The sequence below is a fragment of the Chiloscyllium plagiosum genome, chromosome 12, assembly GCF_004010195.1.
Source record: "Chiloscyllium plagiosum isolate BGI_BamShark_2017 chromosome 12, ASM401019v2, whole genome shotgun sequence".
Classification (NCBI taxonomy): Eukaryota; Metazoa; Chordata; class Chondrichthyes; order Orectolobiformes; family Hemiscylliidae; genus Chiloscyllium; species Chiloscyllium plagiosum.
The window spans coordinates 49,267,675-49,295,387 of record NC_057721.1 but is presented as its reverse complement, the minus strand read 5'-3'; the positions used below and the strand labels follow the sequence as shown (position 1 = coordinate 49,295,387).

Genomic DNA, 27,713 nt, shown 5'->3' with positions numbered 1-27,713 from the left:
ACTGCTGTCTCACAGCGCCAGAGACATGGATTCAATTCCCGCCTCAGGTGACTGACTGTATGGCGTTTGCACATTCTCCCTGTGTCTGCATGGATTTCCTCTGGGTGCTCCGGTTTCCTCCCACAGTCCAGCAGGTTAGGTGAATTGCCCATGCTAAATTGCCCATTGTGTTAGGTGAAGGTGTAAATGTAGGGGAATGGGTCTGGGTATGTTGCACTTCGGCGGGTTGGTGTGGACTTGTTGGGCTGAAGGGCCTGTTTCCACACTGTAAGTAATCTAATCTAATCTAAACATAGAACATTACAGCGCAGTTCAGCTCTTGATGTTGTGGCGACCCGTGAAACCAATGTGAAACCTATCTAACCTACACTATTCCATTATCATCCATATGTTTATCCGATGACCATTTAAATGCCCTTAATGATGGTGAATCCACTACTGTTGCAGGCAGGGCATTCCACACCCTTACTACTCTGAGTAAAGAACCTACCTCTGACATTTGTTCCATATCTATAGCACTGCTGTCTCACAGCGCCAGAGACACGGATTCAATTCCCGCCTCAGGTGACTGACTGTATGGCGTTTGCACATTCTCCCTGTGTCTGCATGGATTTCCTCTGGGTGCTCCGGTTTCCTCCCACAGTCCAGCAGGTTAGGTGAATTGCCCATGCTAAATTGCCCATTGTGTTAGGTGAAGGTGTAAATGTAGGGGAATGGGTCTGGGTATGTTGCACTTCGGCGGGTTGGTATGGACTTGTTGGGCTGAAGGGCCTGTTTCCACACTGTAAGTAATCTAATCTAATCTAAACATAGAACATTACAGCGCAGTACAGGCCCTTCAGCTCTTGATGTTGTGGCGACCTGTGAAACCAATGTGAAACCTATCTAACCTACACTATTCCATTATCATCCATATGTTTATCTGATGACCATTTAAATGCCCTTAATGATGGTGAATCCACTACTGTTGCAGGCAGGGCATTCCACACCCTTACTACTCTGAGTAAAGAACCTACCTCTGACATTTGTTCCATATCTATCACCCCTCAATTCAGAGCTATGCCCCCTCGTGCTAGCCATTACCATCTGAGGAAAAAGGCTCTCACTGTTCACCCTACCTAATCCTCTGATCATCTTTACAATAACATTTCTGAACAGATTGATGAGAGGGAGGGAGGGGGGAATTGGGGAGTGTTATTGTAGATGTTTTGTGACAGTTGGTGATTAGTCAGAGAGGAGAGAGGAGTATTGGATGTAGGCATGGGGGTAGCCATTACAATACCATGTAGGTTTCAGTATGATTGATCGACAAATGAAAAAGAGCCAAGGTTGGGAAACTCCATGAGGAGGAAATGGAAGAAGTCTCCATTGAAATCCCAACACAGATCTTTCGGTTGCAATACTCCAACATTTATATAATCCAAGAACAATGCCTGCAGAGGTTCAGACTTCTCAAGGCCATAGTCATGGAGTTGCACCAGTTCCTTCACCTTGATCCCTAGTCTCACACTAGGACAAAAATAATGCTGTCCCAGTGGCCATGAAGATCATCATCATCCTCACTATTTATATCTCTGAATTCTTTCTGGTACCAACAGGAGAATATACTGCAGCACGGAATTCATTGCATCAGCTCTGACATGATGGAAGCCATACAAACATAGCAAGGAGACTTAATTCACTTCTCTCTCAGAAGGCAAGAGCAGTGTGAAGGGGAGCATGGCTCATAGGAAAACAGAATTCCCAATGGAACAGGGAGCAGGTACTTAGTTCTGCAGTTTCTCTACTTAGTTCCTTTCAAAATGGGAGCAGTAACTACAAGGAACACTATATAAACATACAGCCACATCAAGAAATACACTTTGGTGAATGCCTGTTTCCTGACAGGCTATAATGCCTTCATCCTGTGACAGGCCACTCTATACATGGTTGTAATAATTCTGAGAAGATCCAGAAGCTGACTGTGCAGGGACAAAGGGCTATGTCTTGAAATGGCCACTTCCTTCTGACATCCCATCATGCAAGTGAGCTTGCCTGTAATAAAAGCCAGGAGAAAATGAGGACTGCAGATGCTGGAGACCAGAGTTGAAAAATGTGGTGCTGGAAAAACACAGCAGGCCAGGCAACATCCGAGGAGCAGGAGAATCGACGTTTCGGGCATAAGCCCTTCTTCAGGAATAAAAACCAGGAAACCATCCAAAGTCAGAATGTTTCAACGACTTAAAAGTAATGGTGAGGGTGTCAACTAGCTGCCTGCCCCAAGATAAAAATGACCAAGCTCCTCATGTTTGCAATGTACTGAGTTGAAAACAACATAATTGTGTGATAAAAAGTCAAACCCATGCAAAGTGATATTCAAGTCCACACCTGCCTCTGATCTTAAACAGAAGATTCCACCCAATATTTCAAATGTGTTTAATTGTCCATCGGCTCTAAAGGGCTTTGGGACATCCTAAGGTTGTGACAGGTTTTATATTAATGCAAGTTATTTTTATTACACAGATAAATTTTGACAATTTAATTTTTTCACATCTTTGACATTTCTTACATGAAGTATTGACCAGTTAGCTTGGTGAAGTTATAACCCTGCACTAAAAAAGTACCTTTGCTGGTAAGGAGTACATTTTGGCTTCACATCAAACAATCAGCGTCAAACGGTTCAGCATAATGAGGAAAGTAACTGGCAGGAGTAGGGACAAAGGTTTTACCCTTTTTATGCATCTTATAACCCGGTTTATTAACATACATTTGTAGACTAATCTTCATGGGAAGGGATCCTCCATACAATGCAGACACAGAGATTGCTCTTAAATTGAAGGTCATTATATAATTTTACTAACATTGAGGATGGTTCTCACGGTACATAGCTACATATTATAATTGCTTCTAGATAGTTTGCCCATTTTCTACTTGCAAACAGTGAGACTTGAATATTATTCATCTAGACTCAAAACGTTAGCTTGTTGGGTTTCCATGGATGTTGCCTGACCCACTGTGATCTCCAGCCTTTGTTGTTTTCAGTACAAATGCCAGCATCTGCAGTAATTTGTTCCTACTAAGTCAATTTTTGTAACAAATCAATCTTCTGCTTGGGAAGGAGATAACTAAGGTCTAGCTAACAAATAGGGGAGAAAAATGATAAACAATATTAGAAATGATATTCATACACTTAGAATCATTATTCATTGTCTCTTAGTCTTGTAATTTATGTTGTGGAAGCAGTGTGCAATAGACAGGGCTAAGTGATCCTGCAATCAACAGAGGTGATGTAAGCTCTGCAGTCCTGCCACATCCAATTGTGAATGGTGGTGGACAATTAGACAACAGGAAGGGGTGGTTCCACAAATATCCTCATCCTCAATGAAGGGGAAGCCCAGCACATAAGTGGAAAGGAAATTCCTGATGCATTCACATGTTCAACCTGTTGGTGGGTTAGGGTCAGACTAGGATTTCTTTCACAATTAACTCATCTCCTGTCTCCCTTATTCTTGTCCAGTCTCTTAAAAGGCACAAGTCAGGAGTCAGATGGAAAACTCTCCACTTACCTGGATGGGTGGAGCTGCAACAACACTCTAGAAGCTCAATATCATCTAGGATAAGCAGTCTGCCAGATTTGCATAACATCCACCACTCAAATAAAAGCAAAGTATTGTGGGCTGCTGGAGAACTGCAATCCAAATAGAAAGTGCTGAGAAACTCAGCCAGTCTGGTAGCATCTGTGGTGAGATGAACAGAGTTAACATTTAGAGATCAACGTGAACAGGTCTGAAAAAGCACACTAGACACAAATGTTAACTTGATTTCTCTGTCCACAGATGCTACCAAACTTGCTGAGTTTTCCATGTTTAGACACCCTCTGCCATCTTCCACAATTCAACCATTCACCACCAACAGCAGTGAGTACCAGCTAAAGAACGCACTGCAGAAAATTCCCAAAACTCATCCAACAGCTCCTTACAAACTCGTTGGTAGCCATGATGTTGGTGTTGGACTGGGGTGGACAAAGATTTTTTTACAAACTCATGACCTCTATCACCCAGAAGAATAGCAAATGTATGGGGGCACCACCAACCTCAAGTTCTCTTCCAAGCTACACATGATCCTGACTTGGAAATATATCACTGTTCCTGTATTGTTGCAAAGTCAAAACCTTGGTACTCCCTCCTTAACCACACAAAAGGCGTACCTAAACTTCAAGGTTCTGCAGCAGGCTAACAAGATAGCACATCACAACCCAGCCAAGTACACTTAGTAAAGGGTAATAAATATTAATAAATGGCTACTCAATTCATGGATGAATTTCTAAAAAAAATTGCATACCACTGCTACTTATTGAATGTCTTTATTGCAGTGAAAAATAGTGAGCCAGTGGAGATAACAGTTATGTGGGCTGAAGACTTCAAAGTAAATTATTTGTTAGATTTTGACTTTTCAGACTGTTGTGGATTCTAATTGCTATGGACACTGCATGCTTCTGATAATCCTTGGCTCAACATGACCCAATCTACACTGAAAACAGGCAAAAGGTATTTTGACGATAAATCAGAGCATGTATAAAATCTTCTGTAGGAAGTTTTAAAACATTTTAAAGCAAGGGCTGTATAAAAGCATAATCCTTTTTGGGTAAAAGTTACAAATATTGTTTCCTAGTGGTTCAATTTTTTTTAGATGCATGGAATGAACTAAAAGCTGTGAAGAAAATGGGAGGAGGAGCAAATTGATTAAAATGTATTCTTGCCAGAAATGTATGTTTTATCAATGTTCTGATAGTTTGTAACATTATTTTTGTGAATTACTGTTACAACGCTATGCAACAGCAATAATCTCCTAGTTATTTTCTCTATAGCTTGTTATGTGTGACAGATCACTGAACAATACTGTCATGTAATTCACAAGCAGTGTGGCAAGATGAGTTACAGTTGCTAGCTAAAAGATGTTCGTACTAAAGTATGTTACCAAAATGTATTTATTTATTTAACACTGGATTTTGGGTATATTATAATGCAGAGTTCAAAAAGGTGTGAAGCGTGTGTGGAAAATGCCGAAAGCAACAGAACACTGAAGTTTAGTTAAACATTTTGGAGAAAAATTAATCACATTAAAAGTTACTTTTAAGAGTTGCAAGATTTTCATAGTAAAAATAGTAACATTAAGATGATTTTATGGTTATACTTTTGAGGATCAACGTTTGGTCACACATGATAACTGCTAAGATATGTTAAATTCATATGCATTAACTACATTTGGCTGTAAATGAATTTACTGTGATGCTTCAGAGCATATAAATCATGTTAAAAAAACTCTAATCTGAGTCAAACACGTCACTTTTCCTCACTTTTGCTAATTTGGATGTCAATGCTTAGATGAAAATCTCAGAACTTATTAGATTCCATTTCCATTGTTTTTTTATTAATTGGCTTTCTTATAGGTTCTACAGATAATTAAATGTAAAACCGATGGTAATTCTTAGAACATTTATTGGTATCATGATTAAATGATTACATTTTTTAAATTAGTCTTTAATGTTGAGATGTATTAAATCTGTATTTCTTTAGTCTCCATTACATACTTTCAAATTCCTCAGTTATTAAATACATAAATTAAGTCTGTAAGTTAATAAGTACTGACATTAATATAATTGATCATGTTCTGCTGTGCTGTGAGCTGTCTTGTTTCTATCACAACCCCAGCATGATAGCTTTGTAATGTTTTGTGGTACTCAGAGTAAATTACATCCGTTCGTTTGTGAGCCTATCTCAAGGCAAACAATTTAAAGCTGAACATTCGAGGATTTTGTAGGTTTATAAAAGAAATATGTAATCCATTTCAATGAATTTTGTTTTTGCTGAGGTAGCAATCTTCCAGGATAATGGTACAATGTTGCAATATGCCTCCATGTCCCTACTCAGCTAGGGTATTTCAATCAGACTTCCTTCTCCTGAATACAATCCAGCATGCACAGCCATAAGTAAACCACAATACTGAGGATGGTGGAAATTTGAAATAAAATGGAAAATGCTGGAGAAACTCATCAGGTCTGACAGCATCTGTGGAGAGAGGAACAGAGTTCATGTTTCGACTCTTCTTTAGAACTGCCGTAAATGAACATTTGGATTGTGATTGGCTATAACTAGGCTTGTAAATCCTCCAGATCTCTTGGAATGGGGATATCAATACCCTGGATACTGCACATAAGAATATCTCACTGCAGCAATACACTTCCCTCCCACAACACTGTAACTTAACTAGTGGCTACTGCAGAGAACTAGTCCTCAATTCATTTTGACTGTAAGTTTGATTTTCCGGTTGCTGGGTGTTTGCAAGGGAGAGAAGAGACAGAAGTGCAATGGACTGAAGTACAGATCCACTGAGACTGGTGGACAGAAGACTGGTGATGGAGGCAATAATAGCACATGGGTTGGGGACAAGACACACCTTGGGGCACAGGAGACTGTAGAAAGACAGAGATGGGATTGGGTTTGAGGATATAGCAGGGGAATGGAGCCTGGACAAATGAGAAAGGAAGGCTTGGGAGAAAGGGAGCTATGGATTGTGAGAGTGTGTGTAAATGAGACATGAATCTCTGAAATGGAGTTTCAGGAAAATATGTTTGAAAATATGAGACGTCTTGTGATGACATCCACTAGAAGTAAAAGGGATATTTTTGCTTATGCAGAAACATTTAATAATTTCTCTGCAATATATGCATTTTGATGCAGATGTCTGTCTACAACTGAATAACATTGCTATTTTCCCACGGGCTTTAACAAATATTTTTGAAGAACCTGTTTCTCATGGATTTGCCAGTCTTCAAGAATACTTCTTTAATTGATCTTCACAGGGAATGTATTTAACAAATAATGAAACACCATACTAGTAGATTTTATACTCCACTAATTGTTGCTTCTAATTCCAAAGGTATTGGTTTGAACTTTATGTTAAGCTACATCTGCTCAAGCAGACCACTGCTCATCAGTGAGCTTTGAAATCCAAAGACTTATTTCTTGTACTGCTAGAACTAGTATGATAGCAGTTTTACTTATTGCCAGCTGTGGTCTGTGCCACCCCGTTCGGGTTATTATGCATAATTAATCTTGTTTGGTTTTATATATTAAGTATTCTCAGTGTTTTCCAAATTGATTTGTCTAATATTTCTCCTTCCACTTGTATTTTTCCAACCTCATTATTTTCCTCCTCTCTTTAGCAGGGTCAGCTGCCCTTACTTTACTACATCAAGTGACTATTCCTTATGTCACTTACTTCATTAATCGCAGAAGGTTGTTTGTAGAGGTGTCATTGCCAACCCGACAATGGTTCTGAATAACAATTAGCAGTCAGATGGCAAAACAATTAGTTTTGAGTTTTAGGGTTCAAACTACTTAACCCTTTTTCCCCTTTTTGCTTTAACATACATTGAAGTACAGCACAGGGTGGAATTAATAATAGCAAAATATTGCAGATGCTGGAAATCTGAAATAAAAATACAAAGTGCAGAGAAACTCAGTAGATCTGCAGTATCTTAGAAGATTGAAACAGAGTTAATAGTTTGAGTCATATATTACCCTTCTTCAGAAGAGAGGTCGAACATGAATACCTGATGATTGGTAACTTTTAAGGAATAAATAATTGTGTTTTCCCGTTTCTCAATCATTTACAACTTTTTTTTGTGAAGTATCTATGTATAATCTGATAATGAAGGTCATTTGTTCCCCAAGCAAATGTTCTGACTCATTTCAAATATCTGTGACAGAGTGCATATCAAGTCTGAGATGTTCCTATTTTGCATTACAAAGACAATGCTACAATTGAAGCATTTAATTTATTTCCAAATTGGAGGAAGGTTTAAATCCTGGTATATCTCAAATCAGAATAACAACTATTCAATTACAATATATCAATGTCAAGGAGATTGAAATGAGAATTGTATATTGAAAAAAGTTAGAAAAATGCAAGCTGCTGAATTTAGCTATTGAAATTAAAATGTTGAGAATAATGTAGAGAGCCTAAAGGGGAACATGTTGGTATTTTCTACTGAAAGGACTTTTTGTTTTTCCTGTACAAAACAAGGATGTGATCTATCCGAGAAATTGATAATAATTTTAAATTGAATTAGATTAGAGACTGTCACCTGTTCCCACAATTGTTTAATTTATTATTCTTTTATTTATCTTTATTCCAAAGATAAAATGAGAGATGCATTTTTGTAATTCATTCCGACATGGCAAATATAGTTCTGTTTTTAAAAAGTGGCTATGTCTACAGACTAAGTTACACCTGTGTAGCTAGTTTTCACACATAATCAGGGTGATTGTTTTCTTTTCTATTTGAAGTTGTGGGTCACTATTTTCTTACTTTGATGTTACAATGCAACAAATCCTTTCATGGTTATCTTTCTTCACACCTTCCCTTCCGTAAATTTCCTCCTGTAACTTCTGCAGTTTTAACCACCTTCTCCACAGCTAATATTAACTGTTCTTGTACTATCTTTTCACTGGACATGTTTATAGTTCAGTTTCTGAGAGAATGGTATTCAGAAGTTGGTTCCTAGAGTTATGCAAACTAATTTGGGACTTAGCAGCAGAGTCAAATACCAGAGGAAACACTAGATTAATAATGATGTGGAGGAGGCCCTGAAAAGATAAAGGTTTATTTTTGGATAGATAGAACTGAAAAATAAAGATGTTACACTAAACTTGTACTGAACCTTGATTAAATTATATTATGCAAGTCTTTAAATAATGAAGCGCTATAATAAAGACAGCATTTTGACAGTGTGGATTTATAATATTGCACATGGTGTTCTGCAAGGATCAGAGTCACAATTTATATTAACAATTGAGACTTTGGAATCAAAACATAAGGTTTAAATTTGTGAATGACACCAATTTGTCGGGCTTACTGAGTACCGAGGAGGACTGCAACAAATTACAGAATACATTAACAAATTTGCATAATTGGCAAATGAACTGCAATACAAGAGTGTAGCGTTACATTTTTAGTAAAAATAATTAAGGTTGCATGCTGTATTACTTGGAAAGTAAAAACTTAAATAGTTTAAAGGAATAAAAGAGGTATGGGAATACAATTAAATAAACTGTGATACTACTTTGTGATTTAATTTGTGAAAAGATAAAGGTTTATCTTTGGATAAATAGAACTGATAGGTATAACCACCTGATGAAGGAGCAGCTCTTTGAAAGCTAGTGCTTCCAAATTAACCTGTTGGAGTATAACCTGGTGTTGTGTAATTTTTAACTGAAAAATAAAGATGTTACGCTAAGCTTGTATTGAGCCTTGATTAAATTATACTTAGAATATTAAATGATGAAGCTCTATAACAAAGACAGCATTTTTACAGATGTGGGTAAGAGCAAAACTAGAGGTGATCAATATAAAGTAGGCTTCAAGAAATCAAATAGGGAATTTAGAAATTCTTTGTTCAAGTGAAGTGAAAGAATGGAATTCTTTACCAAAAGGAATGTTGAGACAAATAAAAGGAAAGCTCATAAAGAAGAATGGAATAGAAGGCTATCCTGACAGAGTTGGATGAGGAAGGATGTGAGGAGACTGCAGTGGAGGTAAATGTCCGTATGGAGTAACTGAGATGAGTGGCCTATTTCTTTGCATTATATTTTATACAAATCCATATATAAATTACTTAAAAGTTGCCAGTTGACTTTCTATTGCAGCCTGACAGAACCAAAACTGATTGAACTGTTTTAAAAAAAAATGGCTTTAGATTGAAACAGCAAAAAAAAACCATGCGCTGTGTCAGACAAAGCTTAACCTTGGAAAGAGAAGTCGAGTTTGGATCTAGAATTAAAGCTTGTGATCTCCCAAATTCTATCCCACATCTTACTATGTCTTAAAGATAGTGTTGTATCAAGTTATACAGAAAACTTTCTAACAGAGTATAAAAATACAGTAAATTTCATTTCTGTCAGGAAGTATACAATAGTTTCTATGCTCTGTAAAAGAAACCATGGTGCTCCTGACTTTCAGGATTGATCTTTGCCTAAATTTGAATGAAGTCTAACCTGAGCAATTCAATCTAATTGTGCTGATTCATTATTTACTGAGACATCATCAATTTAAATAGGACACGCCTGAGAGATCAGCTTCACATTGTTTCTATTAGAACATATGCCAATAAAAGTATGGCAAACTCTGAACAAATCTATTATTCACAGATACTAAAGCTGGCAATATATTACAATTATGGAGCTGCCTTTTGCAGAATCAGCAGTAGAAACTTGATAGTTTCACTTTGACCTCATTCAAAGATTAGTATTATATACCAGGCATTCATGTAACCATTACAACAGATTCCAATTACTTCAATTAATCATAGAATTACCTACAGTGTGGTCCACACTGATCCTCTGAAAAGTAACCCACCCACACTTGTTCCCCTAATCTATTACTCTACGCTTACTCCTGACTAATGCTCCTAATCCACACATCCCTGAACACTATGGGCAATTTAGCATGGCCAATTCACCTAACCTGAATAACAAAGACCTGTCAAATGATGGAGCTGCACTTCACACTTTCCAAACCAAACAATTAATTTCCTTTTTGACACATTCCTGTTGAAGATTGGCTCTAATGTCTTCCTTAGTTTGCTGACAGATCAAGAAGTTATTTTTAAGACTGAAACACTTTTTCAGTTTGGGTCCCTTATTGAAGAAAAAATATACTGGCATTAAAGGTAGTTCAGAGAAGGTTCACTAAACTGAACCCTAGACTGTTTTATGAGGAAAGATTGAGTAGATTAGTCTTGCACTCATTGAAGTTCAGAAGAATGAAAGGTTACCTGATCGAAACATGTAAGGTTTTAGGGGACTTGTCAGGGTAGATGCAGATAGGCAATTTCCCATTGTGGGAAAGAGTAGGACCAGAGGATATAATCTCAGAATAAAGGGGTCACCCTTTTAAAACAGATGAAGAGGAATTTATTCTCATAGAGTGTAGTGAATCTGTGAAATTCTTTACCCTAAAGGGCTGTAGAGACTGGGACTTAATTTCCCAAATATTCCTGACCCCCAATTATCAGAAAATTGTGGTAAATACATCTCTGCACAAGACAAGTGTCAAATGGGTTTGACGTGGATGGTTTGCAGGTGATTTAAAAAATCAACTTGGTGTGAATGTAGACATGTCATTCTTAGAAATGGCATTTATTGTCTTATTTTAAATCCAAGGACAAGTGGGGAATCTCACATAATGTGAGGAACCAATAAATATTCAGAGGTAGAAGGGGGTGGCAGAGGTTTTGTGCAAATAAATTAGCATTAAGGGTTACTCTTGGGGGTGGGGGGGGGGGTAGAGAAATAAAGGAATCAACAGGTCAGAGAGAAGGTGTGCTAGATTAGATAGATTTAGCATAAAGGGGAAATTAACAATTGAACAAGAAGAGATTGCTGAAGAAGGGCTTATGCCCGAAACGTCGATTCTCCTGCTCCTTTGATGCTGCCTGACCTGCTTCGCTTTTCCAGTAACACATTTTTAAGCTCTGATCTCCAGCATCTGCAGTCCTCACTTTCTCCGAGATTGCAGGTTTGCTTAAGAGGATAAATAGTGGAAGGTAAAGCATGCTGGGGTGAGAGAACGGTGGAGTGTATAACTGGCCAGGAAGTGACAGAGGCAGAGTGCAGAACATGAGTAATGGTTTGCTGCAAAGGAAATGTCATTCAATTAAATCTGTGCTGGAAGAGGAGATTGTAGGAGAGATAATACCAGTGATGCAGTGAAGCTGAAGACGAACAGAGTGAAATATCTGGACATGAAATAATGTGGAAGAAATGGTATTCTATATGGAGTACAATGTTGATAAAGGGAGCAATGAGATACAAGGCAAATGTACTTTCGAGTGATGAAGGGCAATTTCGATTCGATACACAATAGGATTCATGGACCTTACCTCATCCTCACCCCTGTGAATGGAGATCTGCTACATACTTCATTCTGATCTCTTTTCAACCCACCACACTAAATCAGCCATGTTTGCAGGTGTACTACAAAATGTTCTATTCTTGTTAATGTTTCCGGTCTTTTTCACTTTTGAGTCCCATCAAACGGTTTTTAAATCCAGTTTCTGTTTTTATTCTGCTCTTAACTTCATATTTCTGTGACCTCTCACTCTGATTTCATGTCTCTTTTTTAAGATGTACAGTTCTGCTCTGTTGACTTTTTTTGTAATTATTCCTCTGAGTGTCTTGAAGATTTGCCCCAAAGTTTTTGCTTTCAAGTGTAAGTTCCTTATTTCTTTCAGCATTTCACTTCCTTTTAGTTTCACGAGTATTCTGTTTTCTTTTACTACCCCTCCCAACTTTGTAATACAAAGTACCGTGATAAGTAGATACTATTTAAAACAATTTTCATAGAAAATTTATTATAAATAATAGGTGAAATACAGATGATTATGAACTCCAAAATTAAAGCAAAATACTGCAGATGCTGGAGATCTAAACTAAAAATAGGAAGTGCTGGAGAAACTCAGCAGGTTTGGCAGCAACTGTGGAGACAAATAGAGTTAGCATTTAGAGTTTCAAGAAGGGGTCATATTGGACTCGAAACATTAACTCTTTTTTTTCCGCTGACACCGTCAGACCTGCTGAGTTTCTGCAGCACTTTCTAATCACATGAACTACACATTTTGATCATTGGTCTGGGTAGAGATAGCTGATCTCAGCTAACCCACATTGAGGCACTATTATTGACTGATCATCCCTGGTAGAGGAATAGAAAAACACAACCTTTTCTTAACCTGTTGAAAATGTATGTTAGATCAGGATCAGCCTGGGTTATGTTCCTCATGCTGAAATAAGCTGACCAGTTTGAAATTTTGTTGGTGCCTCAACTTGTGCTGCAGCAAATTTCTGCCTTTAAGAGAGTGGTAGAGACAGAGAAGGGCATTAAAAGCCAAATGAAACATCATATCAATTCATGCATGTTCAGTTTTGTTGTTTTATACTGTCTGTTTTGCAGAATGGGTATAGATTGCACTCCTGTGATGAATATCAGTACACTGTGTGACCAATAATAAAAGACTCTGGAGGTAAATATGGAGACAAAGTTGAACTGCAGTGCTCTGTGCAGTTCTGCAGATTGTACCATCGATCCAGCCATGAACACAGAAGATGGGCAGCGACTTCTACAACAGTTATGTAATATCCAAGTGGTAAGTAAAATATAAGGGCAATGTCAATATTCTGATAAAATCATTTCATATTCTTGACGTTCAGTTCCTGAAGGTCCCGATTTGTGCTTGTACATAAACATAAAGTCACTACAGTCCAATAGGGATGCTCTCTTATCAGAGAGAAACAACTGGTCATGGTTTTAGCCCGAGGGTCACCATACCTCAGACAAGAGGAAGGAGAAGGAGAGTCCTTCATGGTAATCTCAGCTGATGTGGGAATTGAGCCCTTGCTGTTGGCATCACTCTGCATCACAAACCAGCTGTTCAGCCAACTGAGCTAACTGTCCTTCACTGAGATAAAATTGCACTGGCACTAACTACCTTCTGGTGCTGAAGTATATGTCTCCATTTGTAGATCTCAGAGTGCATATTGATGTCAACTAATGAGTTTGAGAAAGGTCACAACTGGCAGGAGATTTTACTTTACAAACAAAACCTATTTACTCAGCAAACAGAATCCATTTAGCACAATATAACAAACGGTGTTCAGACTTTAAAAATAAATCTCCACGGGCAGGGAGTTTTTGGATATCAGAATTTCCTATTATACCACCTGAAGAGTCAGCAGGAAATGCATCCCTGCCAACACTGCCCCATGTCCATTTAATGTTTAGTGTAGCATTAAATGACTGAGGGCGAGAAAGGGGAGCAAGCCCCACCTTAGCGAACTGCTGAGCAAATGGATGGCCGACAGCTCTTAGACCCAACAGCAGCTGGTTAGATGCCCACCACTGGGACTACAGGCAGTTCCTGAAGGAAAGGAGTTAATGAAGGCTAGACTGAAAGTACATCTAAGTTATCAACAGAGCCAGATTGGCAGGTCAGGGAGTCATGGAGATGTAGAGCATGGAAACAGATCCTTCGGTCCAACCCGTCCATGCCGACCAGATATCCCAACCCACTCTAGTCCCACCTGCCAGCACCCGGTCCATATCCCTCCAAACCCTTCCTATTCATATATCCATCCAAATGCCTCTTAAATGTTACAATTGTACCAGCCTCCACCACATCCTCTGGCAGCTCATTCCATACTCGTACCACCCTCTGCATGAAAAAGTTGCCCCTTAGGTCTTTTTTATATCTTTCCCCACTCACCATAAACCTATGACCTCTAGTTCTGGACACCCGACCCCAAGGAAAAGACTTTGCCTATTTACTCTATCCATGCCCCTCATAATTTTGTCAACCTCTAGAAGGTTACCCCTCAGCCTCCGGCGCTCCAGGGAAAACAGCCCCAGCCTGTTCATCCTCTCCCTATAACTCAAATCCTCTAACCCTGGCAACATCCTTGTAAATCTTTTCTGAACCCTTTCAAGTTTCACAACATCTTTCCGATAGGAAGGAGACCAGAATTGCACGCAATATTCCAACAGTGGCCTAACCAATGTCCTGTACAGCCGCAACATGACCTCCCAACTCCTGTACTCAATACTCTGACCAATAAATAAAAGCATACCAAATGCCTTCTTCACTATCTTATCTACCTGCAACTCCACTTTCAAGGAGCTATGAACCTGTACTCCAAGGTCTTTGTTCAGCAACACTCCCTAGGATCTTACCATTAAGTGTAAAAGTCTGCTAAGATTTGCTTTCCCAAAATGCAGCACCTCGCATTTATCTGAATTAAACTCCACCAGCCACTTCTCAGCCCATTGGCCCATCTGGTCAAGATCCTGTTGTAATCTGAGGTAACCCTCTTCGCTGTCCAATACAGCTCCAATTTTGGTATCATCTGCAAACATACTAACTGTACCTCTTATGCTCGCATCCAAATCATTTATATAAATGACAAAAACTAGAGGACCCAGTACCGATCCTTGTGGCACTCCACTGGTCATAGGACTCCACTCTGAAAAACAACCCTCCACCACCACCCTCTGTCACAGCGAAGAGAATAATAAAGGGGCTCAAAAGGTGGCATGTCCTTGATACCAATCTGTACAATTAAAGCTACCAGGCACATGCTTGATGTAGGCCTTATGTGCCATGGGTGAAATGGCATTGTGGGCAGGATGAGATCATAAGAAATAAAAAGGCATCTGGATGGGTATATGAATAGGAAGGGTTTAGAGGGATATGGGTCAAAAGCTGGCAAATGGGACTTGATTAATTTAGAATATCTGCTTGGCATGGACAAGTTGGACCAAAGGGTTTGTTTCCATGATGTACATCTCTATGACTCTATGGCTCTAAGAAGGGCATCTTGTACTCTTGTAGGTCAAACATTTGTCAAACTCAGACCTGAATACTTTCAATAATCCAACCTCCGCCTCTTTCTATGGAAGATAATTCTTCCAATTCAAAATAAGAGGTCTCCCATTTAAAGTGGAGATTAGGAAGAATTGTCTTCTCTCAGAAGGTCAATGTTCTCTAATGCCTCCCTGTGGACCTTGATGATCAGTGGTTCGCTGCACAATGCCAGGCCAGATTGTGACCTTCTGAGAGAAAACAATTCTTCCTAATCTCCACTTTAAATGGGAGACCTTTTATTTTGAAACGGTTCCCCGTTCTAGATGTCTTCGATAGGAAAAACACTTGCAGAGTATCTACCCTGTAATATTCCCTTAGAATTTGCTACCTTTTGATCAGCTCGTCTCTCATTGGTCAAAATTCTTATGAATATGGACTAAAACCCTGCTTTGCATTTCCTCAGAGAACACTCTTCATTTGAGGAATCAGCTTGGAGAACCTTGTTTGAACTGTTTCCAATGCATGTGTATATCTCCTTAAGAAAGATACACACATTGTACTTCAGCTGCACTCTCAGCAATTACCTGGTCAGCTGTTGCAAAAATTGCCACTTTTATACTTTATTCCTCTTGGAATAAAAAAGCCAAAATTCCATTTGCCTCCCTAATCACTTGCTGTACCTGCATGCCAACCTTTTGTGCTTCATTTGTAAGGACATATGGATTCCTCTGTACTGCAGCATTCTGCAGTCTCTCCCCATTTATATAATATTTTACTTTTCTATCATTCTGCCCAAGTCGACAAATTCACATTTTCTGACATTATGCTTCACCCAGCAAATTTTGGCTCAATTACATATTCTGTGCCCTCCTCACAACTTGCTTTCTGACCTATCTTTATATCAAGAAAATTGAATGGCCCCTTCTTCCAAGTCTTTAATATAAATCATAAATAGTTGAGGCCACAGCACTGACTCCTCTGTCATTTTAATAGTTACAATTTGGAAAACTGAACAACACCTATTTATCTGGAGTCTTTACCAGGATTTCACCATTAACTATTATTAGTTCCAAATCATCTTCCAAGGGATCCATGCTTACTTTAGCTATCTGCTTCCTCTGCTTCCTTTAAAAGTGTTTAAAGTCATTCTTTAATTTATCCTTTCTCTTAGTCATCCTTTGCTTCTTTTTAATATTTGTCCAATCCTTTGGCCCATCACTAATCTTTGTTGTCAGCTGTTGACTATTGAAAAAGCCATTGTCGAGGTCCTCCTCAACTGTCTCCTCCCTGTGGCTCGGCAACTCCTCCTGGAATTGCAGTGTGGTTTCTGGCCATGGAGAGGCACAGTGGACATGATTTTCACAGCATGACAGCTTCAGGGGAAATGCAGAGAAAATAACCTACGTCTGTACATGGCCTATGGCCTTCTTCGACCTTACAAAGACCTTTGACACAGTCATTATGGAGTGTCCTTCTCTGCTTTGGCTGCACCACAAAGTTTATCACCATCCTTTGCCTGCTCCATGACGACAGGGCAGTTGTGGTAATGACAAATGGCTCCACCACCCACTCATTCCCGGATCAGACTAGTGTCAAGCAAGTCTGCAAAAGTGCCCCAACACTGTTCTTGATCTGCGTTGCACCACCGACAAGCTCCCTGCTGGAGTGGAGCTAACTTACAGAATCTGCAGGAAATTATTTAACCTCCGCCACCTTCAAGCCAAAACCAAAGTCACCCCAACCAGTATAATCGAGCTGCAGTACATGGATGTTCATGCATCTGTGCAAACTCAGAGGACAAGCTCCAGACCATCATCAGCACCTTTCTGGAGGTATATGAGAGCATGGATCTCACCCTGGACATCCACAAAACAGAAGTCCTCCACCAATCTGGTCTGGCATTGTGCAGTGAACCACTGATCATCAAGATCCACAGGGAGGTGTTAGAGAACATTGGCCACTTCCAGTACCTCGGGAGTGTCCTGTCAGCCAAAACAGATATTGACGAAGAGATCCATCCAGTGTGCTATCACAGCTTTCAGCTGTCTGAGGAAAATGGTGTTTGAGGACATTAACATCAGATCTGACACCAAGCTCATGGTTTACAGAGCTGTGAAAGTTTCTGACCTCCTATATTGTTCTGAAATATGAACTGTCCATAGCAGATACCTCAAGGCACTGGTGCAGTACCACGAACGCAGCCTGTGCAAGATCTTGCAAATCCGCTGGGAAGACAGATTCATCAACATTAGTCCTCAATCAGGCCTACATCCCCAGCATCGAAGCACTGACTCCCCCTTGATTGGCTGTGATGAGCTGAGCATGTTATCTGCATGACTGACATAAGACTCCCCAATAAGACTCCCCAAGCAGGTCCTCTACTCCCAGCTCTGAAACAGCAGACAAGCCCCAGGTCGACAGAGAAAATGCTTCAGAGATACCCTCAAGGCTACACTGGCAAAATGCAGCATTCCCACCAATACCTGGGAATCACTGGCCCAAGACCATCCAAAATGGAGGAGGAGCATCTGGGAAGGCGTCAAGCACCTCAAGACTTACCATCAGGAAAAAGTGGAAGCCAGGCAAAAATATGTATGGAGAACACAGCCACACCAATACCCCACCCACCCATTCTCATGACCACCTTTTGCCCTAACTGTGGCAGAGTCTGTAGAAGCTGCATTGAACTGGACAGTCACCTATGAGGGACCACCAATGATGATGATGACTAACCTTTGCAGCATTGTACCTCTTCAAATTTAATGCAGGCTGTCACCAGCTTAGTTAGCTGTACGCTTTTCCTCGTAAAGTTCTTCTTTCTCAATGGACTACACCTTTGTGAAAATTATGAACTTTTTATCTGACACTGCCTCTCTATTGTATTAACTTGAAACCTATTTTGTCATTCCACTTAAACCAACTTTGTCTTCATTATTTCAATAAAGGCAATTACAAAGTTAAATCTAATACACACGTTTCAGATTTACATGTCTTGTGCTCAAACAATGTGAAATTCCATCATGTCATGATCATTTTTGCTGAGAGAATCTTGCAATCTGAAGTCTTAATTAACCATTCGGATTTCACCAGTTTCCTCATTTCCCCTCCCCCCACCTTGTCTCAGTCAAATCCATCGAATTCAGGACCGCCTTCCTAACCTGCAATCTTCTTCCTGACCTCTCCGCCCCCACCCCAGTCTGACCTATCACCCTCACCTTGACCTCTTTCCACCTATCACATTTCCAACGCCCCTCCCCCAAGTCCCTCCTCCCTACCTTTTATCTTAGCCTGCTGGACAAACTTTCCTCATTCCTGAAGAAGGGCTTATGCCTGAAATGTCGATTCTCCTGTTCCCTGGATGCTGCCTGACCTGCTGCGCTTTTCCAGCAACACATTTTCGGCTCTGATCTCCAGCATCTGCAGACCTCACTTTCTCCTCTTAATTAACCATGTCTCACTACACTACCAAATCTAAAATAGATTGCTTTCTGGTTTGTTCCAAAATGTCGTTACAGGAAGCTGTCCGCAATACACTCTGAATTTATCTATCAGGCCCTCTTTGTCAATTTGATTCATCCAATCAATATGAAGACTAAAATTTCCCACAAGAAGCTATCTTACAAATGCCCACCATTTCTTAAAATTTCCACCGTATATCTACAGTCAGTGCATCTATAACTTGCTCCCAACAATGACTATTTCCTTTGCTTATCTTTACCTGAAATGATTTTACATCCTGACCCTCCGAATGTAGATACTGTATTGATCTCATGCTTTACTAACACAGCTCCCTGACCTTATTTTCCCTTCCTCTTAACCTTCTGAGATGTCAAATACCTCTTGAATATTCATGTCCCAGTCATGATAATTTTTCAACCGGTCTCTTTTTTGTCTATTATTTCAAATTTGTTTATTTCTACCTATACTATGAACTTATACATTTTGTAACAAATCCTGTCTGAGTCCTATAAAGAGCCTTACATTATGGCTTTTTACTATTTTCCATTTGTTTTTAACTCTTTCTTCTATTTTAAGAAGGCTACTCTGACTGGATTGGTTTGTGAGCTTTTATCTGTACCCTGTTTCTTCCTGTCACATTCTGGTTATCATTACCTGTATTTCTACCCTTCACTATTGCCTTGTCCTTTCTTTTTAACTTTGCAAATCACTTTTCAGGCATTCAACTCTCTGATCTTATTTACACTTTTTCCAATTTTGTCTTGCTTAGGTAGTACTCCAGAGATGATCATCTTTATGGCTTTGTTTTTGCATTTAGCCCCTAGTAGCTCATGCACACTCAGTACAGACAGCATGAACACTGAGCTCCTCTATTCCTACCTTCTGCATCCCCATACCTGCATCATACCTTTGGGATGAAAAAGTGAATGGACCTTTCACAAGAAAAGGGAACTCTTTGATAAAGTTAAAAACTACAACTGAGTTCATAACTTATAGTGCTTAGTCAGCTATGTTCTCCATTCTTGCTTTCCTTGCCTTCTTATCCAACCCTGGTGGCTTATTCCATTCATACAAACATATGACCATATGCATTAGGGATAGCACTAAGTCATTCAGTCCTTTGAGCCTACTCTTGCCATTCAACAAGATCATGATTGATTTAAATATGGCCTCAATTCAACATTCCCATCTACCTCTAATAAACTTTGACTTCCTTGTTAGTCAAGAATGTATCAACCTCTGCCTTAAAAAATATTCAATGAATTTGCCTCCACCACACTCTGAGGAAGAGAGTTCCAAAGACAGAACAAAAAACATTCTTCTCACCTTTGTCTTAAATGGAAAACCCCTTTTTAAAAACTGTATCCTCTTATTCAATGTTCTCCAACAAGGGAAAGATCCTTTTAACATCTATCTTGTCAAATCCTTGCAGAACTGCAATAATGATCTCACTGGGATCACCTCTTATTCTTCCAGACTCCAATTGGTATGGCCCAGCATGTCTAATCTTTTTTCATAAAATAATCCCGCATCTGAGGAACCTGCTCTGAACTTCTGCTAATGTATTTATGTCTATGGTTAAATAATGAGACCAGAACTGTACAATGTACTCCAGGCATGGTCTCACCAGTGCTACATTCAACTGCTATAAAATATCTGTATTCTTATGTCCCATTTATTTTGTGATAAACAGCAACATTCCACTTGTCTTCCTAATCACTTGCTGAACCTGCATAGTAACTTTGTGATTCATGTTCCAGGACTCCCAGACCACTCTGTAACCTAATTAGATAAGGTTACAGATGATACAAAGATCGGTGGAGTTGTGGATAGTGAGGAGGATTGTCAGAGGATACAGCAGGATACAGATCAGTTGGAGGCATGATCAGAAAAATTGAAATGGAGTTTCATGTGGACAAATGTGAAGTGATTTGGAAGGTCAAGTATAAGTGAAAATTATACAGTGAGTGGCAAAACACTTAGGAATATTGATATGCTGTGGGATCTGGGTGTGCAGAGCCACAGATCACGGAAGGTGACAGTGCAAGTAGATAGGGTAAAAAAGGCCAATGGCATACTTGTCTTCATTGGAAGGAACATTGAGTATAAGGATAGACAAGTTATGCTGAGCTTTACTGAACTTTAGTTAGGCTACACTTGGAATATTGCATACAGTTCTGGTCACCACACTACCAGAATGATGTGAGTGCTTTGGAGAGGGCATAGAAAGGTTTACCAGGATGTTGCCAGGTTTGGGAGATTTCAGATGGGAAGAAAGTTTGAATAGACTGGGTTTGTTTTCACTGGAATGCAGGAAGTTGAGGGGTGACCTGATAAAGGTTTATAAGCTTGTGAAAGGCATAGATAGAGTGGAATGTATGAGGCTTTTTCCCAGGGTGGAGGGGTCACAGGTTCAAGGTGCGAGTGGGGAAGTTTACAAGAGATGTGCGAGGCAAGTTTTCCTACACAAAGGGTGGTGAGTGCCTAAAATGTGTTGCCAGAGGAGATGGTTGAAGCCAAACAATAGCATCATTCAAGAAGCACCTGGACAAATACATGATTCCTGAAGAAGGGCTTATGCCCGAAACGTCGATTCTCCTGCTCCTTGGTTGCTGCCTGCCCTACTGCGCTTTTCCAGCAACACATTTTTCAGCTCTGATCTCCAGCATCTGCAGTCCTCACTTTCTCCAAATACATGAATAGGAAGGGAATAGAGAGATATGGACCCTGTAAGTGAAGACAGTTTTATATGGAAGGGCAAAATGTGTCAGCACAGGCTTGGAGGGCTGAAAAGCCTATTCTTGTGCTATTATGTTTATTCCCAACACCATGAGCTCTTATTTTGCATAATAACCTTCGATGTGGGACCTTGTCAAATATCTTCAGATGATCTAAGTGCAACATATCCATAAGTTTCCCTTTATCCACATTGCCTGTTACTTGCTCAAAAGATTTCAATAATTTAGTCAAACATGATTTCCCTTTCACAAAACTATTTGCCTTTGCCTGATTGCATTAAAGTATTCTTATATCCTGTTAGATCCTTCTTAATAGAAGATTCCACCATTTACCTATAACAGATATTAAGCTAACTGGCCTGCAGTTTTCTGCTGTCTCTCGTTCTCGCCCCCGCTACACCCCCTCAGATTCCCTCAGATTAAGAGAGTCTCATTCATAATATTCCAGTTTGATGAAGCTGTTCCTGAATCTAGGGGATTTTGGAAAATTAAAATCAGACATTTACTATTTCAGAGGCCACATTTTTTTTTAAGACTTAAGTGAATCAGCACCCGCAGAGTTTTAAACATTGAACTCTATCCATCACAAAGTCCTAGGAGAAGATGAGAACTGTAGATGCTGGAGATCAGAGTCAAGAATGTGGTGCTGGAAAAGCACAGCAGGTCAGGCAGCATTCAAGAAGCAGGAGAAACAATGTTTCGAGCATGCTTATGTTTCAGACATAAACGATACCTTTGCCAAAAATGTCATTTCTCCTGCTCCTTAGATGCTGCCTGACATGCTGCGGCTTTTCCAGCACCATCACAAAGACTGCCTACATCCATTGCCTGCTTCTGTCTTTATCATAATCATTCATCCACCAAGACCCTCCCAGATGCCCTTTGGAAATTCCAGGATCAAGTACTCAAATGTCTTTCTGGCTGACCTTCCAATTACCACTTTCCATACTCTTTAAGTCTTTAAGATCTTCAAGGTCTTTAAGGTCTCTGCCACCCTTTCCCAGTTCCACTTGCCCAGGAATGCAGTCCTGTGGAACAATAAGTGCCTCACTTTAGCTTCCTGCATCTCAATACCCTATCCATTAAATTTCCATAATTAATGATCACTCTCAGATCTCTCCATTCCATCCTAAAACTTCCTTCACTATACAGATTTCTCTCTCTCTGCATCTATTTCCTCCTTTAAACCTTTATTTCTTTGAACAAACCTGGTCACTTACCTCCCATCTGTCTTGGTGTCCATTTATTTCACCGTTGCCTCGCTGATGCACCCTCGGATGGATTCTGACATTAAAAACATTATACAAATTAAAGTTATTGTGAGGCAGGGGGCTGTGGACAGAAATAATAATGTAGAATTTCTAAGAGAAACTTGTATCTTGCATGTTGTGCACTATAGAATAAAGGAGTGATTTAACATATTAATATTTCTGAAATAGAGGTGAAAATATGACTAAAACACAATTTTCAAATTCCTTGATAACAAAAGTTATTTCCAGGTAGGTTAGAGGCACTGGCCACCCTCAATGCTGGATTCAACAGAGAACATATATTTTGTCCCTATCAATGATACATTCCACTTTGTAATTAACAAAAGAATGTCTCAAACATAAGCTTTTAAACTAATTTTGTTATGGTGATTCCTAAGGATAATTTTATTTCATTAAGTAAAGCTGGAGTAATTTATTGTTAACAATGTTTTTTTGTAAAAAGTGCCTTTATGTTCACAATGATTGATTTAAATAACACCTTTATTTTCTTAACAGAACATAATGTCTGAAGTCAAACATATCTCCCCTGTATTATTTGGAATGATGTGCACCTTGTTATCATGTGGGATTCTTCTAGCCCTTTTCTTTCTCATCTTCACCATCAAATTCAAACAGAACAGGTACTATCCATGAAACAATGGCATTTGTGTCACTGCTTTAAACTTTTGAAGTCTCATTCTCTCCCACCTGCATCTTAGCCAATTCATTGTCTAAGAATGTTAATTGATAGTGAATTATGTTAATAAGAGGAGGGTCAGATTCAGTCGCTGGTCTGTGGTGAGCAATTAACCTCTGTGTCCTTATGTCAGCCAGTTCACCAGAATCTTTGCATCTTGTTTAAAGGTGGCAAATATCCAGAGTGTATGGTTCACTCATACTGACTGTTAGTACATAACGATCAATAATCAGAAGTATCAGAGATGTTCTGTCCAAACTTTAAATGAAATTATCCCTTAGTGAGAGTTTCCACCATGATAAGAAACCAAAAACCAGAAGAAAATGTATGACACGGAAGCAAGGTAGAAAGATAAACAGAATTACAGCTGAGAGCAAAAGAAATAGAAACAGAAGGGGAAAAAATGGGTTTAGACGTTTTCAGTCAACATTATTACAAACATGGCAAAAGTGAGGACTGCAGATGCTGGAAACCAGAGTTTAGATCAGAGCCCTTCCTGAAGAAGGGCCTTTGCCCAAAATGTCGATTTTCCTGCTCCTCGGATGCTGCCTGACCTGCTGTGCTTTTCCAGCACCACTCTGATTATTACAAACATGTTAATGCTGTCATATTCTTAGATTGAGGGGTTGCATATGTATGATAGAACTGAGGAGGATCTTTTTCTATCAAAGGGTAGTGAATTTGTGGAATGCTTTACTACAGAGGGCTATTGAGGCTGGGTCATTAAGTTTTTAAAATTAATTCATGGGATGTGGTCATCATTGGCGAGGCATGCATTTATTGCCCATCCATAATTGCCCAAAGGCAGTTAAGAGTCAATCACATTGGTGTGGGCCTGGAGTCACATATATGGCAGACCAGGTAAGGATAGCAATTTCCTTCCCTAAAGGACATTAGTGAACCAAGTGGATTTTTCCAACAATTGGCAGTAGATTCATGGTCATCATTTGAATCTTAATTCTAGATTTCATTTCCTATTGAATTCAAATTCCACCATCTGCCATGGTAGGATCCAAACCCAGATTCCCAGAACATTACCTGGGTCTCTGGATTAACACTCCAGCGACAGATAGTACCACTAGGCCATCATCTTCCCTTTAAGTATACATCATTAAGTATACTCAAGACTGAGATAGACAGATTTTTAATCAGTAAGAGAATCAATAGTTATGGGGAAAAGGCAGGGAAGTGGAGCTAAGGATTTTTAGATTATCCATTATCTTGCTGAATGGTGGAGCAGACTTGATGCACTGCTCCTTTGTCTTTTTTTTTCTGTCAAATTATAGTTTTATGCTTAACATGAGGAACTGAGATTTTTTTTCAATGAGACTGGGTCTGAAAATATTTCAGAACCATTTTACCAAATAATTTGTTCAATTTTATTGAGAACTCATATGCTTTCAGATAGGATGCGTATGTGACCAAAATAAATAATATAATTAAGTGGGTTTTTATATCTAGTTATAGCTACTGCCCACCATAGACATTAGAAATCACTTCTTATAAACTCTGAAGAAGGGTGGTGTGTTGTATTCTACTTGCAAATTACATCAGGCTTGAAAACATGACAATTAGATAAAGCAGGGGTGTGATGCTGGAAAAGCACAGCAGGTCAGGCAGCATCAGAAGAGTAGGAAAATCTTGCCTGAAAGAAGCCCTTGCCTGAAATGTCAATTTTCCTGATCCTCGGATGCTGCCTGACTTGCTGTGCTTTTCCAGCACCACACTCTTGACTCTAATTTCCAACATCTGCAGTACTTACTTTCGCCTGTATAAAGCATGGCCCCACCCAGTCACCATTTTCTCATAGGGGAAAGCTTTGTTTAGCCACAAGCTAACGTTCAGTTTTACCAAATGTTTGCCTGATTCAATTTAGATCTAAAATTGCTCATCCAGGTGGCCTCTAATGTAAATGTGGCTCAGAGGTTACAGCATAACTGGTCTGTACTAGTCTTGTATAAAAATTCAGTTCTATACATGTTAAAAGTGTTCAATTTGGTAACATATTAATGTTTAAAATTCTGTCTATCTTGTGAAGATTTCACAAACTTTTATTATTAATTATTTCTATCAGGATTGTGAAAATGTCCAGTCCAAACCTCAATATTGTAACAATTATTGGAAGTGTTTTTACTTATGTCAGTGGATATATGTTTGGAATTGTGGAAGAGAAAACTGCTGAAATGGAAATGTCAACTGAACTGATCTTTCAGGTAGGGAAAGTTGACAAATTATGAAGTGGTGTATGCACTATTAATCGGAAACCCAGGACTTTCTATATTTAGTTTGCTTGTACCTTGTTTGTGAATTGGTTTTATCAGTGCTTAATATGAAGTGATGTATGTGTATAAGAAAAACACTTGACCTAAATTTAATCTGATGAAGGGCTTTTGCCCGAAACGTCAATTTTCCTGCTCCTTGGATGCTGCCTGAACTGCTGTGCTTTTCCAGCACCACTCTAATCTAGAATCTGGTTTCCAGCATCTGCAGTCATTGTTTTTACCTAAATTTAATCTGACCTATCAGCCAGTTATAAAGCAACACTGGTACAGTTGTTAACTGCTATGCAATCCGTCATCATGTGTGTCATTGCTTTAGGAGCATAAGACAAATAACCTTTAGTCTCTGGGACATAAAATGCAAACACAGTATACAGAAACTTTAATAAAGATCTCACATGGGAGGTGAGGGGTATCCTTGAGTATAAAGTTATCCAATTTATAATCAAATTGTTTTTAATGTTTTTTTTGAGAGTTAATGTTTTAAGATTTGAATCCCAGACAGGTAATAGTACTTCATTGGATTTCTAAGAGGAGCATTATGTGGTTTAATGGAGAATATGTTAATATAGTACTATTTTAGACAAACGAAATAAATGGCTACAGGATGTCCAAAGTTCAACTGAACACTAAAAAGTTATAATCAGCAATCACTTGCTCACAGGTATGATTGTCCACCTCAGAGGTTCCATGTCATTGGTCATGGGCTCTGTGGGTCCTTGTGTGGCTGCTGAGCCCAATCCTAGAGCTGCATCTCTGACAACACATTTTGCAGGGGTTTCCAGGAAGTGGAATTAGACCATAACTTTGAGATCATTGGCATTCCTTTCTCCGGTCCCTGTTTCCTGTGTGTTGATATCTATGTTGCATTTCTTGAGGGTAGCCTATGTTTCCTTTGTCCTCCTCAAGTGCCTTTCTTGAGTTGGGTGAAGAAGATTTGCTTTGGCAATGGGAACTCAGATATCCTAAGCCTGTGGCTGGTCCAGCAGAGTTAGTTTCAGATGATCATGGGTTTAATGTAGGTGCTGTTAGCTGCTCCAAGGATGCTGATGTTTGTATGTCTGTCCCTCTCAACTGACATGGAGAATCCGTCACAAACAACATTAATGGCACTTCAAGGGTCTTGAGGTGGTATCTAAATGTAGTCCAAGTTTTGGAGTCATATAGGAGAGTCAGAAGGATGACTGCCTTATACACAAGGATCCTAGTATCAGCATGGATGTCACATTCTTCGAGAACTCTCATCCTCAGGTACCTGAAGGTAGCACTCGCAGATTGGATGTGATGTTGAATTTCTGGATCAGTATCGGCATTAGGTGAGTGGTAGCTTACCAAGTCTGACAAGTTCCATGTTTGGGAGGATTTCTCCCTTGATCTTAACAGAGGGATGGATCAGAACCTGACCTGAAATGGTAAAGGACTTGAGTCTTTCTGAGGTTGCTTAAAGAGTATTCAACATTTTTAAAAGAAAGCATGTTAGGAAGTGGTACATAGACCAGATGTGGTCTCACCAAGGCCCTGTACAGCCTGGATAAAAATTCCCTACTTTTATATTCCATTCCTATATTATAAAGGCAAATTGAGCATTGTCAATCATTTGCTGTACAATAGACAATAGGTGCAGGAGTAGGCCATTCTGCCCTTCGAGCCTGCACCACCATTCAATATGATCATGGCTGATCATCCTTAATCAGTATCCCTGTTTCTGCCTTATCTCCATAACCCTTGAATCCACGATCCTTGAGAGCTCTATCCAACTCTTTCTTAAATGAATCCAGAGACTGGGCCTCCACTGCTCTCTGGGGCAGAGCATTCCAGACAGCCACCACTCTCTGGGTGAAGATGTTTCTCCTCATCTCTGTCCTAAATGGTCTACCCCGTATTTTTAAGCTGTGT

General features: G+C 39.4%; 1 protein-coding gene across 1 annotated transcript in view; it reads left to right on the top strand.

Annotated features, from left to right (window-relative positions):
- The first annotated feature begins 4,386 nt into the window (after positions 1 to 4,386).
- The window catches only part of gpr156 (G protein-coupled receptor 156), a 54,631-nt gene continuing 31,304 nt past the window's right edge, over positions 4,387 to 27,713 (top strand). The window contains exons 1-4 of the mRNA XM_043701532.1: positions 4,387 to 4,526; positions 12,991 to 13,183; positions 23,358 to 23,482; positions 25,613 to 25,751. Of these exons, the coding sequence (XP_043557467.1) occupies positions 13,067 to 13,183; positions 23,358 to 23,482; positions 25,613 to 25,751 (381 nt within the window). The 5' untranslated portion in view covers positions 4,387 to 4,526; positions 12,991 to 13,066. The remainder of the gene's footprint in view (positions 4,527 to 12,990; positions 13,184 to 23,357; positions 23,483 to 25,612; positions 25,752 to 27,713) is intronic.